Source organism: Struthio camelus, chromosome 16, assembly GCF_040807025.1.
Source record: "Struthio camelus isolate bStrCam1 chromosome 16, bStrCam1.hap1, whole genome shotgun sequence".
In the NCBI taxonomy this organism is placed as follows: Eukaryota; Metazoa; Chordata; class Aves; order Struthioniformes; family Struthionidae; genus Struthio; species Struthio camelus.
The window spans coordinates 17,129,458-17,148,310 of NC_090957.1; the positions used below are offsets into that span (position 1 = coordinate 17,129,458).

An 18,853-nucleotide genomic window follows, 5' to 3' on the forward strand; every position below is an offset into this window, starting at 1 on the left:
AGCTCTTAGCATGGCCTTAGCTCTGCTTTCTGCTTGCAGACCATTCTGGAGGAGGACCTACATCTAGGTCTGGTTTTCTTTTTCTGTCTTTAGCATACATTGAAGAAAAACCTCATAGTCCATTTAGCTTGGTTGCTACTACATACCTCCTCTTTGCTGTGTCTATGAAGGAGTCAGAAGACAGAAAATTACTCATCCCCCTGCTATAAAAGTGCCAGAGGCTGAACTGCCTCTCCAGGCACTTGTGCAATGTCCATGATTGACTAAGGAACCCAATTATTGATTAAGGAACCTCTGTGATAAGTAGCCATGAAGAACAGGTACCTAGTGATGAAAATTACTGTGATCAAAGGGTATTGTTACAACATGCTAAACGGGCCTTTCCATTCGTTAATGCAAATGTCGTTGTTTTCATAATTTCTAGGATAACCCCAGAGCAACAGAAGAGACCAGGGATAATATCAGCACATCTTCACGCAATATGTGAAAAACAGGGCGAGGAAGGGAGCAAAAAATCGTTTGGTTAAAATGTAGTCCTCAGACTACTGTGTTCTCAGGGAGAAAAGAGGAGTAACTTGCCTTACTCCGACTAGCTATATATTAGTGTAACTGAGAGCTGCAGAGATAGGCAGGGCAGCTATCTCAATACAGAGCGATTCGAACAACCTCTGGGAGCAGGAAGAGGCTTTTTTCAGACCCTTCTCCCCATATGAACTGATCTTTTGGCTTTTAGCATTTTGAGCTGTAATAATTTCCTAAAGATTTTATTTCCATTTCATAAATGGAAATAAGTCAAAACCAAAGCAGCTCAGTTCTATAGGATCAATTTAATTCAGTTCTTTCATTAAAAACGGAGGATTGGCAAAAGCAAGGCTGGATGCTTAGAGAAGCAAAGAAAACAGAAAGAAGAACAAAGGGAGGTAGTTTAGAGCCTTGCAAACTCTATGTATTCAAATAGAAGGAAAAGTTTATTGTGCGAGACTGCTTGAGAAATTTAACGTTCTTTGCCAGTGAAGAAGTGCTTATGTGAAATGGTACCTAGACTCTGAGACAAATACACGTTTTGCTGGTAAATGAGGTGTAGCAAAATTAGGCACCTCTGCTTCTGCTAAAATTGAAAGAAAATTGGAGGACATCTACACAATAAATGATTAATGTCGTTATAAATGTGTGCAAGCACTGAAGGTAAATTTATCACTGTTGAAATAACACAAACTAGCAGTGTTGTACAGATGATTTTACTCTTAAATGTTAACCGTAAACTGTACTAGAGGCTCCTCCACATTCATGTATCTAGCATTCAGCAGCTTTTTCTTCAGATTCGTACTTACCCTGGATTTCAGAAGACCCTACGTGTCAGAATGTAAATACTCTCACCTCCTGGGAGCTGTCCTCTGAAAACACAGATTACTAATATCTAGTCCAGTAATCGTGCTAGTAATTTTGTGCCCCAAAGATCAAGTATTTCTTTGGAGAAAAATCTACTGGTACTAAAAGGACAAGAGTGTGTGAAGTTATTTCCTTTCTTGTTGTGCTTCAGGAGGGGCTTAGTCTAACTTAAATATTTTTGTACTGATTGCTTTCTAAACCATATGCCCGTGTCCTACAGGCTGGCCAGGATGAAGTTTGAGGCAAAGAGCAAACGTAAGCAAAGGGAGCAGGTGGAGAATATAAAGTCTCAAGTGAAAGAGAAGAGAAAGAAGGCTCTGGCAATTCAGTTCAAAGAATGGACAGTGGATGTCAGCGGGAGAATACCGATTGCACTGGTAACTAGGGAAGATATTTGTTAACATCCTGCTACATTTATTCCAGACAGGAGGAAAAGGGAGTTTGTGATCGTGCAGTCTGCCCTGGCCTGACTTGTAATGGAGCAGAAGGATGGGTAATGGCTCTGACCTGACACCCGCTCACCCGCTAGGATCAGGGTGCAAGCTGTTGTCTCTCATTTAGCCTCGCCGAGCTCTAATACCCCATGTTGTACATGGAAGGATTGCAATGCCTTCTCCACAGAGGTCCTGGGAAGCTAAATGCACCTTGAAGTACTTAGATGATACCTACCTCATCACTGGATGGCCTTCAGTGCGCCTGGTTATCCCTCAGCATCCCCTTCAAAAGGTCTGGGCAGCCACTGTTGCTCTCCTATGGTGTCCGTTAAATCTTGTTTATACCCCCATGATCCAGGCCATCAGCACTGCAGCCCAGAAAAGATGAGATCTGAAATACTCATAATACATCTATTGGTATCAGCACCTTTCTTTCCAGTCACATAAGTCCCCTAGGAAATTCTCCTATGGCTACATAGGGCACAACATAGACAAGGTCTACATTTAACAAGGCCTACCTATTTGTGGTAGGAAGCCTGGCTGGCCCACAGAACTGGTCATTCAGGCTGATTGATTATAGTAATTGCCTACTGTTGTCTGCACGAAACAGTCATTTGACTATTACCTTGATTTGTAGGTTCAGAGTGCCCTGAGGTCATTTCTGGATGTCACTGCTTCAACTCCCTTAGGTGCAGGAAAAGGTAAATTTTTGAGTGTCTTCTTTGGTTTTATTTCTATGGTCTGAACTCTGATGCAGACTGTGAGCTAACTGCAAACGCATTTGATCACGGCAAATAATCTGTAAGGGTAGTTACACCAGCTAGGAAACTACTAACCACAGATCTTCAGGCAGATTGGAAAGAGAATGAACCAATTTGTGGTTCAGCAATATGATTTTGAAAAGTACAGAGAGAAGTTTAAAAAATATTTCAGAGAGATAAAATGATCAGACACAGGCCCTCTCCGCTTGTATCCTGCAGTATCCAAACGTTGCCATGTGCGTATCACTATTTTCACTGTAACAACCTCCTTTTTCACCTGCCCTATCACACCTTGTTTCCTGCGACTTGGGAGGCCTTGGAAATCCTAAGGACAGCTTGGCATATTGGGAGGTGGGGAGGAAAGGCAGGATCAAAAAATTGAAGTCTGTCGGTGTTTTTGCCTTTTATGATTTTGGGGAAAATGCTGAAATTTACCTAACATGTTCCACAAAATACTTCATCTTGTATAGCCATTCCCTTTGCCAATCACAGGCATGCCAGTCACATAAAACACAAGGGCCTCTATATTAGAGCACTCAGCATGGAAAGGATTTCCATAATGCTGGTCCTCTTTATAGTTTACACTTGACCTCCCTGAATAATGATAATTGAATAGATAGAGTCAGAAACATTGAAGTGGCAACATACAGTCTGCTGCCAGCCCTTTACATAGATAACATATAATGATCATCAATGATAACAAATCTGTCTTTGTTGGAGGATGGGAGGATAAGCAGGGCACCTCCAGACTGTACTTCTGTTTGCTGCTGAAGTAGCCTTTGCCTAGAGCTTGCCCTTGCTCAGCCCTTTCTGTATTACAGACCTGTTTCTCTGAGTAGTCATCCTAGATCAGCAGCATGTTGTGCAAATGCTAGACACAGCCTTTGTGCTTCTGGTGTGGTGGCTGTGGTTCTTGAGTCTTTCCAGAAGGAACAGGGACTGATATATGAAAATGAGAAGGAAGTTTCTGCCCAGATGCTTGCTCTACAGATGCTGGAGGTGCTTTATGCCATATTTCCCTAAGAGCTTTGCTCTATTTCTTAGTGTATTGAATAGCATCCAATATGCATTAACAGAACATTAAGCTTTGTTTTATAGTTTAATAAAGATAATGTGTAGTTTAGGAATGTCCCAAGGAACGAGAGATAAATGGATTCTGTGGTGAGCTTTCTTGTTATTCCTGATATATTGTAGAATAAAGAACAGAGAAATAATCCCAACAGAAATAGCATGTCTGTGCTTCATTCAGAAATCCATGTAGACATTTGACGTATCTTCTCAGTTCCTTGATAGCAGCACAGAAGCTGGCCGAAAGATAGTTTTGAATGTCATAGTCGGTTGGAATATTTCCACAGAGCTGTTTGGGCAAATTACTATAATTTTCTGATTCCACTCCTGCAAAGAAGAATCTCTGTCCCCAAAATTTTAAGGCAGCTATACCAGTTTGTTAAAACTATACAAGATAACCTCAAATAAATTTAATTCAATATGAGAAGAAATGTAATGTAACGTACACTGTGCAAAAAATGTGTACAACGTGCAAAACCACAGCTGTTTGCTTTCTAAACCGGTATCCCTTTGTTTTCTACTAGCAGCCTATGACAGGAAGCTGGAAATCGTAGACACATTGGAAAAAAAAGTAAACATAGATGAATTCACAGAGGTGAGAAAAGAAGTAGAAGTATCTGGTTCAGAATGTGATGTTTATCACAAAGTAGTAGCATTTCCATAGGGTCAGCTAACATGAGTGAGTGAAGGGCTTCTTTTTTCTCCAGCATCCCAGGCAATTGCTTGTATTAGGACATTACATTATACTTCCATCTCCATGTCCATCCTCCACAGTCACGGTGCTTTCATTCTGGCCAGCAAGGGGGAATATTTTGCTTTCCTCAGAGCTGCAGCATGTGTTGCTCTCCGAGAAGATATTCCAAAAGCAGTGATTTTTAGAAAACCCCTCAATCCCTATTGAGATTGCGAAAGGGCTCTATCTCTGGTATACTGCAAGGAGAAAAACCTTAAATCACTTGTGGATTCAGATTTTGTGTTGGCTGTGCATAGGAGATTCAGTGTCCCAGTGTAACCATTACCCTGAGGTAATTAATATTATCCCTAAAGTATTGTTATTCCTGCTGAAATTCTATTACCCATGAAGAAACTTAACATGACTAACTAGGATGAGAAGCTGTACCATTTTTGTCCTGAACTGTTACTGGCTTGAACCACAACCAAACTGCAACAAATGTTGTCACAACTGCATGTGAAGCAGAATCAGGCTGAAAAATTTGCAGTTTTAAAATCAAAAGCTGTCAATAAGAAACATCAGAAATATGTTTTTAACTCTCCAAAATCAAGAAATGTAGTTGGAAATTTCACCCCATCGCTCCGCTCTTCATCAATTTGGAAACAACAAAATCAGTTCAAACTAAATTTATGTAAAACTCTGCAGGCCAAGTCTTTGCCAACTGTTTCTACCTACAACAGAGCTAAATTTTATGGCTAGGTTATTAAACCTGTGAAAGGGAATGTTTAGAATAGAAATAATGACAGGCCCTAAACTGCAGCAGTGCTAGTGGGTGCTGTTACGATAATTAAAAACAGAGTATAAAGCAGCTGTGCAGAGACTAATTTCAAGCAGCCATGTGTGATTTTTGAGCCTTCTTCACTCTCAGGAGACTCACACATTCAGTATTTTGCACAAAGATGCATTTTTATGATAACTTGTTGAAGGTTTTTTTAAGCATGAAAGGAGATATTTTTAAATTTAACCTCAGAATAACTGCATTTAATTAAAGAACCTATTGTGGATAATGGGAGCCCAGAGAATTGCTTTTGTCACTGAAATGAAGCATCAGTCCATAACCTTTATAGTACATGTATAAGCACTGGATGAATTCATACAGCATTAACATTAGAAGAACGTTTTAAAGTATACTTTGTGCACGCTATGTTTTAAGTCAATTAAAAGATAAGAGAAGAGAGTTCAGAAATGTAAAAGACCTGGAGTGACAAGCTGTTAATTTACCAGCCAGTGCAAAATTGTTCTCAGAATATATTCTCTGGTGCTTTTTCCAGTTCAGTTTTAAACGAATCACGTGATGAGGCTTTCATCACTTCCCTTGGGAAACTATTCCATAATCATAGGCCTCATTCTCAGGACAGTGCTATTTCTAATCCTCAGCTTCAACGACCTTCATTCATCAGTTTGCATCATCCACCAAAAGCAGAAAAAGAAATGATCTTTCCCCACACTGATCTAGGCCCTTTCACATGTGGAAAGCATTGCTTTTTAATGGACCTTAACATTAAATGGCTTTATTTTTTTTCCTTTCTTCCTTGAATTGAGTGCAGCTTTGGGTTACTTAACGGCTCTTAGAAACTCAGTAGAAAGACCTCACACGTTGTTTTTTTTTTTCTGGGCAAGCAAAACAGTGACCGTTGGTCTTTGTATCTGTACATCCTGGGTGACAAGCTGGTGGGGTCTTTTATATTGAAAGAGTTTAGATCCCAAAGACCTCCATAGTTTATTTCACAGGATTTGTACTATAGCATGCAGAACTTCTAGCAGTCTGACACGTAGCTTTTGACACCAAGGGCCTTTGTAGGGCCCAAATCAGGCTTTAAAGGTGAGATCATTTTTCGGGATTGCATGTGGCTTCCTCCTTTTCTAATGAGATCAGCAGAAATAAAAAGCAAAGCCCAGCTGACCCATTGTTATTGATGATAGTGTTTATAAACTGCAGCGAGGCTTCAGACTGAATAGCAAGAGGGAGGTATGCCAGCTTTCTTCTGAGAGGTGTCGAAATCTCTTGGTTAATAATAAATAAATGTATGTTTTTCATGTGCACAGTACTTTACACTCTAGAGTGCTTTACACACATCAGCTAAGAAAAGCTTATGACCCCACAATAGTTCCTCCTGCTCACATAGGCAAACATACGCTTCTAAAATTTCTGTGGAGGTGTTAGACAACAATATTAACATATAAGCCTTTGTATGTGTCATAAAAATGACATAAAAAATAACAAGCTGCTCGTCCAACCTGCCTCCTCCCAACTGCTGTCATCTTTAAGGTTTATCTGTCACAGGGCCCAGGTTGTAGTAGCTCTGAAAAGCTGGTAGATTGATGTAGCGCCTGATCTGCCACCCGCTCGCCAACCCACCTACATCCTTTCTTTTTATGCTGAAATGCAGAAAACTCACATTGCTTTAGGAATTCTTCTTTCCCACTAGCCACCTTCAGGCCATTGACTGCTTGTTTTCTGTCCTTCCTCCTCCCCAGTTGTCCCCTATATTTGGAAATTACGCAATATAGACATGCATAATAGTATACATTAATATTTCAGTTGGTTAATCCCTGTGCAGCATTTTCAACAAGTTCAAGATGCACTAGCACTTATGTTAGCAAAGGTTCTCTAGCTCTCAGTACTCTAAAAATGGGTTAATGGGAAACATTCTATGTTTTGCAGATTCCTCCTTTTGACTGTATAGGCTCCCTGTTACTGTGGCTGGCTCCACAAACCTGCTATAATAATTCAGCACAGGCTTTGGGATTGTGGTTTGTTCTGATGGCTGTTATTATTTATGTCATGCACACCACATTTTTAGAACCGTATTGCTTTTGCTCATAAAAACCACATGGCTATAAATCCAAAGTGTTAAAGTGTCTCCAAGACTAGGACTTAAAATAAATCTTGATTCAGTAGTATTTCCAGTGTCAGAGGACTTAGGTGACAGCATGCTCATTTTCAAAAGGTTCTTTCCCTTTTTTTTTGTTGTTGTATCCAGACTGGTTCACTCAACACTGTAATTGTGGGCAATGGTCATTTTGTGGCCTTAGAGAGTTGAGTGACTGTCAGCTCTACAAAAACCAATTGCTCAAAATGCTACCTTGAGGGTAAAGTCAAAAATACTAGATGTTGCAGAAAACCACAGAGAATTTACTTCTGAGAACCGAGATAACCTATCTTATGCAATGATGTTTCACAGGAGGGACTCTGGTCCAGCATCTCTGAGCCACTGAACATAAGAAGTGACCTCTGGGCCAGGAGAGGGACTGTTTAATACACATTTGTTCAGTGCCTAGCACAGCAGCGTCCCAGGCTCTTTTGGAGAATGTTACTGCTTCTGAAAGAAAGAACAAAATAAGCAGTGTAGCATCCATGCACCAAGTTTGCATTACTTTAGCAGACTAAAGTGCAAGAGAAATTCCAATATATTTCTTTGCATGCAATAAATTAAGTGTTCAAATAAAGATGAAAATATTTGAAGCTAACGATTTACACCACTTCTTTCTCTGTGTAGTACATCCATTCCACCATTGAAAACTTTCCAAGTGACATGTTCCAAGACCTCCTGAAGCATCTCTGTCAGTGTGCTGATGACTTCCGAGAAACAATAAGACATGATATGTGGAGGCAAATGTTTACTGATCTCTTCCTAGACTGTGATTATGGAAAGGTAGGCAAAGCAACTGTCAACCTAATTTCCATATGGTGATGCTTCCAATTTGGTACTTCCCTTAGTCATTGCTTTCCAGGTACTCTATTTGTGCTTACTCAGCTGCTATTTTAGAAGACAGTAGCTGATGCATTGTCTTCAAATTCATAGTTCTTACTTAGACATAGAAATAATCAATAGCCTAAACCTGATGGCTAATTAGAAACTGAATGATCCGAAGTGATGATCTGGGGTTGGAGTCCGATGGTTCTGGAGAAGAAATTAACCATGGGCATTACTGTTTCTGCTCATTACCTGTTCCCATAGCACTTTCATAATATTTGAGTGCTACCTTTTCTATCTAGCCATATTTCAGCAAAGATAACCTTATATAGGTTGACCTTAACAAATGTATAAATTACTGCAATAATAATATATATTATGTTTATTATGTTGCATGAATTTATATATCTCTAGTCCTTTTATCAAAAAATTGCAGAGCGGTTTAAAATCAAAATGCAAAAATGATCTAAGCTTTACAGCCTCACGCCGGTAACTACTGTGAACATCAGTTGTGGTTTATAGCCAGGAAATGGAAATACAGTGAGTCAGTTACAGAGCTGGAAGTGGAACCCAAGAACCATAATTTGGTTTTCAGCAGCTCTAAACTCTATCTATTATCCTCTGAATACACCTGTATCCCCATTAAAAATCCCCCATTTCTAGAGTTATTAGAAAAGCAGTAAATAGCAGGAGCTGAAGAATCAATGCCATAAGCTATTGCTAAAAACTTGGGCTTCATCCAAAAAGTACTGCTTTTTTCATGAGTAGCCTCAGTTAGCCGGTTGCTGGCTGCTGCACAGCAAACGGTTGACATAATCTTGCACTTTTCTCGCTACATGTATTATATATTCCATTCATCACTCCTCTAGTGATGTTTATAGCACACCTACCCAGAATGAATGAACTGTGTTCTACAATGTCATGCTAATAGTGTCATTACTTCTAAGAGAATGGGATTACAGAGCACATTTCAACACCGATAGTGCGTTTTAGAGAATGGCAGACAAGCTGTTATTTCGGAGATGAGGAAAGACATGTGTCTGCTTCTCAGTCAGAAGACATTTAGTTTTCCTGTTGCCCCATCAAGAAGAGCTATGATGGCTTGTCCTAGGTAGTGTAATATGTAAAGCAGAGCCCTGTCTTTGCCCTGCATTTTGAAAGCTACCCTTCTTTCTCTTTTGTGTTTTAATGTTATTTTCTTCCTATTAGTTCTGTGGCAGTAATCACCATCTCCATGCTAGTAATCCCAGGGGAATCTCAGAGGCAGAGAGCCAAAAATTCTAGCACAGCATAACAAGAGTGAGCAGCTATCAGCACAGATGTCATCACTGCCCAAAAAAAAATGATCACAGTGCAAACAGGGTTGCTGTTTCTAGCCTCTGAGGTAGACTTGTTCTCCCAAATTTAGTTCAGAAAACTATAGCGTGGACCGTGCAGTTCTTTTAAACTTGACCTGATCTTCTGCTAGTCTGTGTTAGATGCAAACTAACCTAAAGACATCTACCATTTGAATGTGATCCATTACCTGTAGTTCTCATTCTGCAAAGCACAGCAAAGCAATTGTTTCAGTTCCTAATTTACATTCGTTTGGTGGCACGCAGTTATTCGAATCTGCATAGCGAGTGTGGCTGGCTGTCTCAGTGATTTGCAATTAGGGCCAGGGAGCTGAGAAAGCAGCGTTCAAATTACAGCCAGATTAGAAGGTATCCACATGATCGTTATTATGATTTCAAATGCACGCATCCAAGAGGATGGCAGCTCAGCAACAACAGCCTGGATTATATAGTGAAGCCGTTACATTCCAAGACAACTCCAGAAAAAAATTGAATCACTGCTCTAATGCCCAAAAAGGAGATGGCTCTTTGAATTTTAAGGTCCTTGTGCATCTGTGCTAATGTATGTCAAATATAGTTTCTTTTGACATTATAACACAATCTGCGTTAATTTTCAAGGACATTTTAAGCCCAGGATCTTAAAATGTAACTGAATCTAGTCAGAGGTTATTTTTCAAAATAATGCAGTTCTGAGACACTTATTGTTACCTTCCTTGCAGTACAAGAACAAAGTTTGCCTTCTTGTGACCTTTTGTGGCTGTCTATTCTTCCCATCTTGGACATCAGCAAGGATGTTGTGGTGGTCAAGATATACATGTCCAGTTTCCAGAAAAACAATCAAGCAGTTAAATACTTACCTATCACTGATCAAATGATAACGATCTGTTATAGTCTATGCCACTAAAGGAATTAACCACAAAACACTGCTGAAAACAGCTAAGGATCGTCACCTGCCAATATCTATAAGACAAGGAAATCAGGTCAATGCATTTCAACTCTCTAGCCCCTGCAGTTGGCACCAGTTAAAAGTGTAGGCAAGTTTTGAGTCGTTGTACAAACACAGATGGCCTGCTGTTATTTATAGTGGATGCTGTACCTGTCCTGCAGATCAAGAAAAGTCAGTATGATCTTTCGTCAGCCTCCATAGTCATGCATGAAGTACAAAGAAACATGACATTTTCTATTGAATTTAGGATCTCATAAAGATAGTACAACTGGATTGAAAATATTTTTCCTGTCATAAAACTCCTCCCTTCTATAGATAGCTTTACTGTGACACCTCTTTCCAAATTAAGTTGTAAGAAAAAGTGTCCTGAAATAATAGAGACCTCTGGTAGAATGGCAAATCTGTATAAATCATAAATGTTAAAACAAGATGGAATATCTACTCCTAATTCAGATTCAGTAATATCTTTTCTTAAAAAAAAAAAACTTTTTCTATTTTTAGCAATATAGAAAAATAAAATGATTTCGTCTCAGTCAATCAGAAAAAATTCTTCATAGAATCTGGGTTATTTAAATCCCCTAGAGTGTATTATTTTAACATGACAAAAAGTATCTGAATCCAAGAATTACATTTTTATTTCATTTTTAATAATGCTTCATTTATTTACTTTTTTAATAAAACAAAGCTTTGCATTAGTGCTGCCAGTTTCAAGGCAATCAGTAGATGATTGTGACAAGCAACAGCTGAGAAAATTTAAAGAGAAAATTGAGTATGTGTAAAGGAAATACTCAAAGGAGAATCCAAATATTAGGCAGTGATCTGCTAACATCTTAAAAAATTTGCCATGATAGTTCTGTGTTTGTGTTTCTGTTAAATAGATGGAGAATTACATCTGAGATATTTGATAGAAAAACAAACAGCATAAAGAAATATTTGCATGGGAGACTGTGGGGTGTTTGTACATTAATGTTAAGAAGATGAAGATACTTGGAATCATGGCTTACATCTTGTAAGTTTAGAGACAGAACTATGTGATGATATTTGTTATTCCAAATCCACATGTCGATGAAACTCAACTATAATTTCCAGCTTTTTTTCTTTTACTAGCAGGAATTAAATTACATGAATCTGAAAGACCAAAACTGGACTAAGTGGCCAGTTACACTTCAGTTCTGTTCCTTTTCTCAGAATTTGTAAAAAGATTTGTAAAAAGATTTCAATCCACTTTAGAGGAGAGGTGTCACAGTAACAGAAAATGTGATGTATTCATTTTCTTAATTTTCAATATTAGCCTCCTTGGGAGGCGCTTCACCAATAAGTCATGGGCACCTATGAGTTGTTTTCAGATCGTTTGCTCCTCACAATTGTAATACTTACAGTCTTAGATTATAAACAACACAGCCATTCTGAGCTCATTCCAGAATACGGCAGCAAAATTCTTCATTTATTTCTTTCCACTAAGAGCAGGAAAATGTTTACACAGAATTAAAAGCTTGCTGAATTTTATATTTTGCAATTTTTACTCCAAGAGCAAAATGTCAAAAGTCAATAATTCAAATGGAAAACTGCTTGCCACAAATAATGAACTTAAGTAAATTTGTTCTCTAATCAGCTACTGTATTTCACTAATGAGCGGGAAATTATAAAGGTGGCAGGCCTGAAATAACGACAACAGGAATTCATCATAAAATGAAGAATTTGCAATCATTTAGATTTGCTTTACTTTTTAAACTCATGATTTCCTGATTGGAAATGACCCATTTCATTGTCCTTTCCTGATCTTATTGTCTTTATACACTCACTCTGAGCAACAAGGATTTAATAAACTCTGCATGTTTCTCTGCACTGGAACAACTGATACTTCTCTCACCTCTGTGGTCAAATGTGTATGAATTTTAAGAGGAAATTAGGGGGTTGTCATAATAGCTTAATTATTTTCACAGGCGTTGCCAATACTTAATGCTTCAAAGGAAATGATGGGGTACAACACCAAACCACAAGGCACAGTGGCTAACGTTATATGGCACAGCACCTAATAAATGAAAATCCCTCCATAGTACTGCCAGGCAATCAGGATCTATCCTGAAAGAGTGAAATGTTGTTACTTTGATCTTTACATGAAGAATTAATTTGACAGTATTGGTCACAATCATCAAACTGTAAGTTGTCTGGAGTATGCAATAGGATATGCCTGCAAAGTAATATGTATGAGGAGTTCCAGCTAAGCCCAGAGAAGAAATCTTTCTCCCTATGAAATAAATTGACTACTTTGAAATTTTTACTGATGTTTTGCTAATGGTAAACTGCAGCCACAGTTAATTCTTAGCTTCTACAGACAAGATGCCTTTGTGGTGCAGTAAATGTTGATGCAAGCAACAAGAACTAGAGAAAAAAAGAGGAACTAATAATTGTAACTTTTTTGTCTAGGTTGGTCTCTTAAATAGGCAAATAGTACTTGCCCTACTGGAAGAGTTCTATGACAGAAGCCCTGTGATTGCCAAGAGGGGACTCTGTAACCCAAGACAATGTAAGCGTATGGAATGTTTCAATTGTGCTTAAAACATTAGGAGGTCACATGAAGTTGTATAGTTAATGTGTGTTTTGTAAGTATTACCAGAGATAGAAAAAGCCTATAAAAGAGCCTAAATGAACATGACGTATACACCATCATTTGCAAGCATGTTTTGCAAACTATGTGATAAAATGTTCAGAAATACTTCCAACATCCAAAACTTTTCCTTCATACAAAATTCTGTAATGATTTTTGGAAGTAGGATTAAAGCAACACTACTTTCCCTGAAATAATTGTTCTTTCCTCATGGGTAGTATTAGAAGTTAATTTGATACTTACACTAAAATTTCTCCAAGAGGATGGAAGAATAAAAAAAATACGGAGAATCATCTACATGAAAGTAAAATATTTTTCAGATATTGGACATTAATTACTTGTTGAGAGTAAATGCAAGGGAAATTACAGCTTTCCTTTTTAGTTTGGAGAATTATGAAAAATGACCTCAATTTCAAAAGAAATGTGGCATAATACACACTTGATAACAAGAAAAATTCTCTGCAGGTAGAGGTACTGTTCCAACTTTTCGAATTTCTGAGTATGCACGTTTACAGGGGATACCTTCTAATAGTATATATCTGCTTGGAATGCCTTTTTTCTTGTTTTCTTATGTGATACCAGAGAACATGAAACAAATGCAAACTATGAACCTACCAACCCTTTTTCTGTGTTAGGGCCAATAGTTGAGCTGCAAGAGATTGAGCTTGCAGATCTATGGGGAGGTCTTGACGACCAGGAAGTTTGTGAGGAATTCAGTGAAAAGTCTGCGCTATCTCAAACAGAAATTTCTGAGGAACAGACTTTGGCATACAAACCTGTAGGTGATGGCACATATGGAATGAGTGCTACTGTCAGAGATGATCCTTTTGAACAAATGGACATAAGTGAAGCTGGGACTAGAGAGATTTCTAAGGAAGAAAACCAACCAGCAGCTGTGCTTCTGAAAACAGAACCAAGGGATGCTGAGGTAAGAGAGGAAAGTGAGGATCCTGCGTCAATGATGGAAAGCACTGATTTTGAACCTAGTGATTTGGATGGAGATACAATCCTTAGTGAGAAATCTACTTTCTGTGGAGACACCAGAACTGAGAAGCAACTTGAATCTGCAAGCGCAGACAGCCAGGAGGAATCCTTCCCAAGATCAGCCCTTACTGGAGACTATGTCACTAGAGATGGACAACCTGGATCTGAAAAGCAGATGGAGGAGGGCGAATTCAGCCTGGGTAGAGAGTCAGTTCCAGAAACAAATATGGGAGAAGACTATATGATCTTGGATAGAGAACCTGGCACAGAAGGGCAAGTTAGGCAGGAGGAGGACGATTGGATTGCAGAGCCAACCAAAACAATTCCAAGACCAATACCTGAAGCTACAGGCATGACCTCAGAAGAAGGAGCTGTGATTGAGAAAGAAACTTCTGCAAGAAAAGAGAGTTTTTTTAAGCAGCATGACAACCAATTTGGAAGACGGGCAAGCTCAGAGGCAAGACAGCAGGCTGAAGACCTTTTGCAAGACCAGGATAAAGGTAAAACATTCTCCTTTGTTGTGGCAGGTCTTCATCTGCACTGGTTTAACTATAGGTGTGTTTTTAATCCATTTCAAAACCAGTGCAAGCATGTGAGTAATTTCTGAGTAGGCAAGACCATAAGCTTTGTTACCTTCTCGGCATGGTGTTTGCTGTCAGGATTTCAGAGTGTGTTCCTCTCTCAGGACAGCAAGCGAGTCACTTTGCTGCTGATCTGTATTCGAGGCACTGAGCAGGCTCTTTAAATGAAGCAAGGACTTTTTGGAGCAGCAGCAGTTTTATAATAAGGAGAAACTTTATGTTCTGTTTCATTCTGGAATATTATGACGGCGAGACAGAGCAGGAGCATGTTAAATATAGAAATATCTTTTAATAATTATTAGAATGTGAGGGTCCATAGGGAGATATGTTATGAGATCTTATAGCACGAACCTTTTATTTTAATCTTTCACTGTGTTTCCCAAGGAATACCGTACGTCTCAATTATATACAAAGGCCCTTGTTCTAGGAAGGCTGTGGTTGGGTAACTGTGTCTTTCATACGAGGTGCTTTCTTAAACATAGTAGAAGACCAGCTTCCTTACTACTGCTCTGTGAATGCATTGTTTTGTGTCTCACAGCTTAAAACAATGCAAGAACTGGATCTTCATTGCACTCCAGTCTTGTGGAGCAAACTTAGCATGTAAAGGGCTGGAAAGCTTATAGTACAGCCCACTGGTATCTACAGCTTTGTGTGATTAACTTCCAGTATAGAGCACTAACTTGTTATTCAGCCAGTCCCTTGGACATACACAGCATTGTTTGAGGGATGCTACCCTTCCATCTTCAGAGCAGATTCCCACCCTGTTCTCACCGACATGACAGTATGATGCTCTTTCAGAGAAAGGTCGGTGGGAAACCAGAAGTCCGGATATCATATTGAACATACATTGAAGGCTATTTTATTGCTGTTGCTAAAATGGATATTTCTAGTTGGGCTTAAGAAATGTAACAGTCACTAGATGAGTTTCAGGAAGCAATATTCCAGGCAGTAAAAACAAATAACTATTGATAACAAGGGTAGCTCCAGAGACATAGAAGTAGATTTTACATATGGATCAGCAGGGTGCTCAGACTAGTAAGCTCTGGTTCACAGACGATCTCTTTTTGAAATTGCAGGTCCAGCACTCTCAGACGGACAGGATTGTCAAGCCAAAATTAGCCAGGAGTTTGAAAAAGCAGAACAACTGATAGATGGGATGCCATGGTCAGGTGACTGCTTGTATCAGCTCTTTTCATCTGCTTTAGACTATGCTTGGATATGTATTTAACAGCCTTTAAAAAAGCTGTATCTTTTATCCTTATAAAAAGGTTGTGTATTTACACAATATGTTTTATCTTTCATCAGGGGACCTTCTGACCTCTGACCTAAGTTTCAGGTATAGCAGCTATGGAGAGAGAATTCCAGAGGACTGGAACAGTGAGAACTCTAGATTTCCAGGTATTTGGTCACAAAGTTGTATGTCCACTTGGAGATATAGTGACTGGCAGTGTCTGCCCACGTGCTGTTACTCCTGTGAGCTGAAAGTTTTGGAGAGAACACAAACACTGGTTCCTGAAGCTGACTTCAAGATCAAGAGAACAGTATAGCCTTTATCTCAGAAGGCAACTTTTGGTATAACAGCAATTTCAGCTCACCTATTTTCAGTGATGTGACCTGGTTGTACAATAATATCCATGCTAGGCTGGAGCAAAAGACTGAAGAGATACTATTAGAAAGTGTAAGCAGATTAAGGCCTTTAGTCCGCATGGAGTCAATCTGTATTCGGTCATACTTTCACTGGATAAGAAGTGCAGGATTCAGCCCTGCTTTGATATCTGTCATTTGGCTGGCTTTAGGGCAGCGTTTAGCTTCCAGCGACAGACTGTGCTTTCTGCCTTTCAGACTTGCGTCCAATCATGGCAGAGATTCAGAGCCGTGGTACTTCTCATGCTATGAGTGCTTTTGATGAAAGTTGCCTCAACCTGCCGCAGTTTGTCCAGCTCATGGAGACATTTGTTGGTAAAGGCACTTCTCTGTCTACCGTGAAGAGGCTTATTGCATTTATCAAAGAAGAATACAAACAGACAGAAGAGGAAAAGATGGAACAACTGAAGAAGGTAAATACTGATGAGCTTTGCTGATCCCGTGTCCAAACACAAAACAAGATACACTTACAAAGTCAATTCTTAATCTCATACTGGCAGAGCTATTCGCTTGCTGTCTTGCATTCTTTTGCCCCTCTGTTTTTGTATGGATTCACCTACCTTAGCCCTTAGCTCTAGAAGTGATGACAGACAAATCCTGTGACAGGTTGTCTGCCTGTTTCGGAACTGGACTCAGTGAGACAGCAAGTGGATAGTTAGCTGTGAAAGAGCTCAAAACATTCTATTTCGCTTATTCACCTCTATGGCAGTCAAGAACTGCACAAGACCTACTGCACTGACATGTACATATGAGTTTGTGGATGTTTTGGGGAGGGTTTTAAATAAGTATGTTTGCTTTTGCATGCATGCATGGGTGTGTATGAATGGGCACTTACATCTTTATGTTTAAGTTGCAAGGAGCAGTTGCCATCTGTTGAATAAATATATTCCCCTTCAGCAATACCCTTGTGCATGGCATCAGGATGCCCCATTTCATTTCAAAGCGTAGATATATTTCTTGGTGGGTCTATCCATAGAAACCTCCGTAGCTGCAGTTTCCTCAGACCTCTTTCTAGTTTCCCTTTGTGCTGCTGACCTAATTTGGATGAGATATTGGATCTGACGGCTCTGCTGTCTTCATGCTGAACACAATACATGATGCCACTATTCTGGCCTTTGAGAGAATTCCACTCCAAGCCATTTATCACTGTGTGCTGTGGAGATACTGGTTCTAAAGAACAAGTTGCACATGCAGTTTCTTGGAGTCCACACACTTCAGCACAGCACTGACACAACAGCAATGCACAGAAATACAAGCTATCAAATCTTTGGGTGTTACTAACAAAGCTCTAGTTGTTTTTGTCTGGGAAGATGTTTGTATTCTGGGAAACTGCCACTTAGGACCTGAGTTAATCTCACCTTAGATCTAGCACGGGCTTCATTTGTTCACTGGAAAGTGACCCTTTGCAGTGCTGATTCTTTCTGGTAAAACTAACCTGTCAGCTCTGTTTGATGTTTTCAAGTATCTCTCAGGTTTAATGATTCATCTCCAGGTCCGAGTTGTATATTTATGGAATTGGCCTGGCCAATAGGGATTGTGTGAACAGCTTACTACTGCAGTTTCCATACTTGTGTAGAATCTGAGCATCAATGTCCAGGAATTACCAAAGACCAGCTGTTTCTCTGTTCTAGGTTCGCCTCATCTCTCTCTTGGCCCGACGGAAACTGCTTTTGGAGGCACTTTTTGAAAAGTGGGACAACAACGGATCTGGGTTTCTGGACCTGAAAGAGGTAGATGCTGTTCTAAGCACATTCAAAGAAGGAATGGAAAAAAAGGCCTTGAGGAATGGTAAGAAAACAGCTCTGCTCTGAGAGAGGAGCAGTGTCAAGACAGTAGGCCTTCAAGCATTCAGTGACAGTACTAATGAAGTTGTGGGCAAGCACCAGAAATTTGTTGGTTTTGCAAGCATAAGTGTACAAGGTATGATGCATAAAATGAAAAGCAACAATTATTCAGACCTACTTGTTAATACATAGCTCCATACCCTCCTCCTGTGAAAGACTGTTCTGAGAGTCAGGTCCCCAGTCAGAGAGATAGTACAATGCTTTCCTGATATTGGGACATGTTGAAAAATGATTTCAGCTTTAATAAGCATTAAGTTTCTGTGATATGGCAGTGAAAAACAAAACACAAGCCTGGAGATACATGTTTTGCGCTTTTGGTCTAGCCTGTGTTATCCAGCTATTTTTAACAGATACATTTTACTGAGCTGTCTGCAGGAATGTTTCTTGTAGGAGAGAGCACCGGCTTTCCTTATGGGTCTCAAATGTCCTTTAGTAATCCACACTGTTGCACAGATCTCATGAATTAGATAGCAACTTTGAGTCTCATTTCTCAGTTGGTTCATTTCTCTCAATAAACTTAGCAAATTCATTCGGTCCTTGACAAAGCAGACTTGGGTCAGACAGAAGTGCAGCAGGTTCACCTAGATCTGTCTGACAGCCTCATACATATTAACATGTAGACATTATGCCCTCTGAAATACTGTATTAGCAATTAAGAACATGTCTGTATTTGTGCTTGGGTGGAGAGGATAGGTTTATTCATCTGAGATCTGGGGGGCAAGTCTGCACTGAACACTGCTGCCCTTAATGGTCCTTCCTTCCCAGTGCTTCAGGTTTGCACATCTCCTTATTACTCACTCAGCCATGCATTACTGAAAATCCTCTTTTT

The 18,853-nt window shown here is 39.5% G+C and overlaps 1 protein-coding gene across 1 annotated transcript in view; it reads left to right on the forward strand.

Annotated features, from left to right (window-relative positions):
* Positions 1-18,853, forward strand: part of EFCAB5 (EF-hand calcium binding domain 5) — a 42,544-nt gene that overhangs the window by 11,430 nt on the left and 12,261 nt on the right. Inside the window, exons 4-13 of the mRNA XM_068910584.1 lie at positions 1,610-1,766; positions 2,461-2,524; positions 4,177-4,247; positions 7,886-8,041; positions 12,791-12,890; positions 13,607-14,455; positions 15,613-15,705; positions 15,842-15,934; positions 16,379-16,593; positions 17,812-17,968. Of these exons, the coding sequence (XP_068766685.1) occupies positions 1,610-1,766; positions 2,461-2,524; positions 4,177-4,247; positions 7,886-8,041; positions 12,791-12,890; positions 13,607-14,455; positions 15,613-15,705; positions 15,842-15,934; positions 16,379-16,593; positions 17,812-17,968 (1,955 nt within the window). The remainder of the gene's footprint in view (positions 1-1,609; positions 1,767-2,460; positions 2,525-4,176; positions 4,248-7,885; positions 8,042-12,790; positions 12,891-13,606; positions 14,456-15,612; positions 15,706-15,841; positions 15,935-16,378; positions 16,594-17,811; positions 17,969-18,853) is intronic.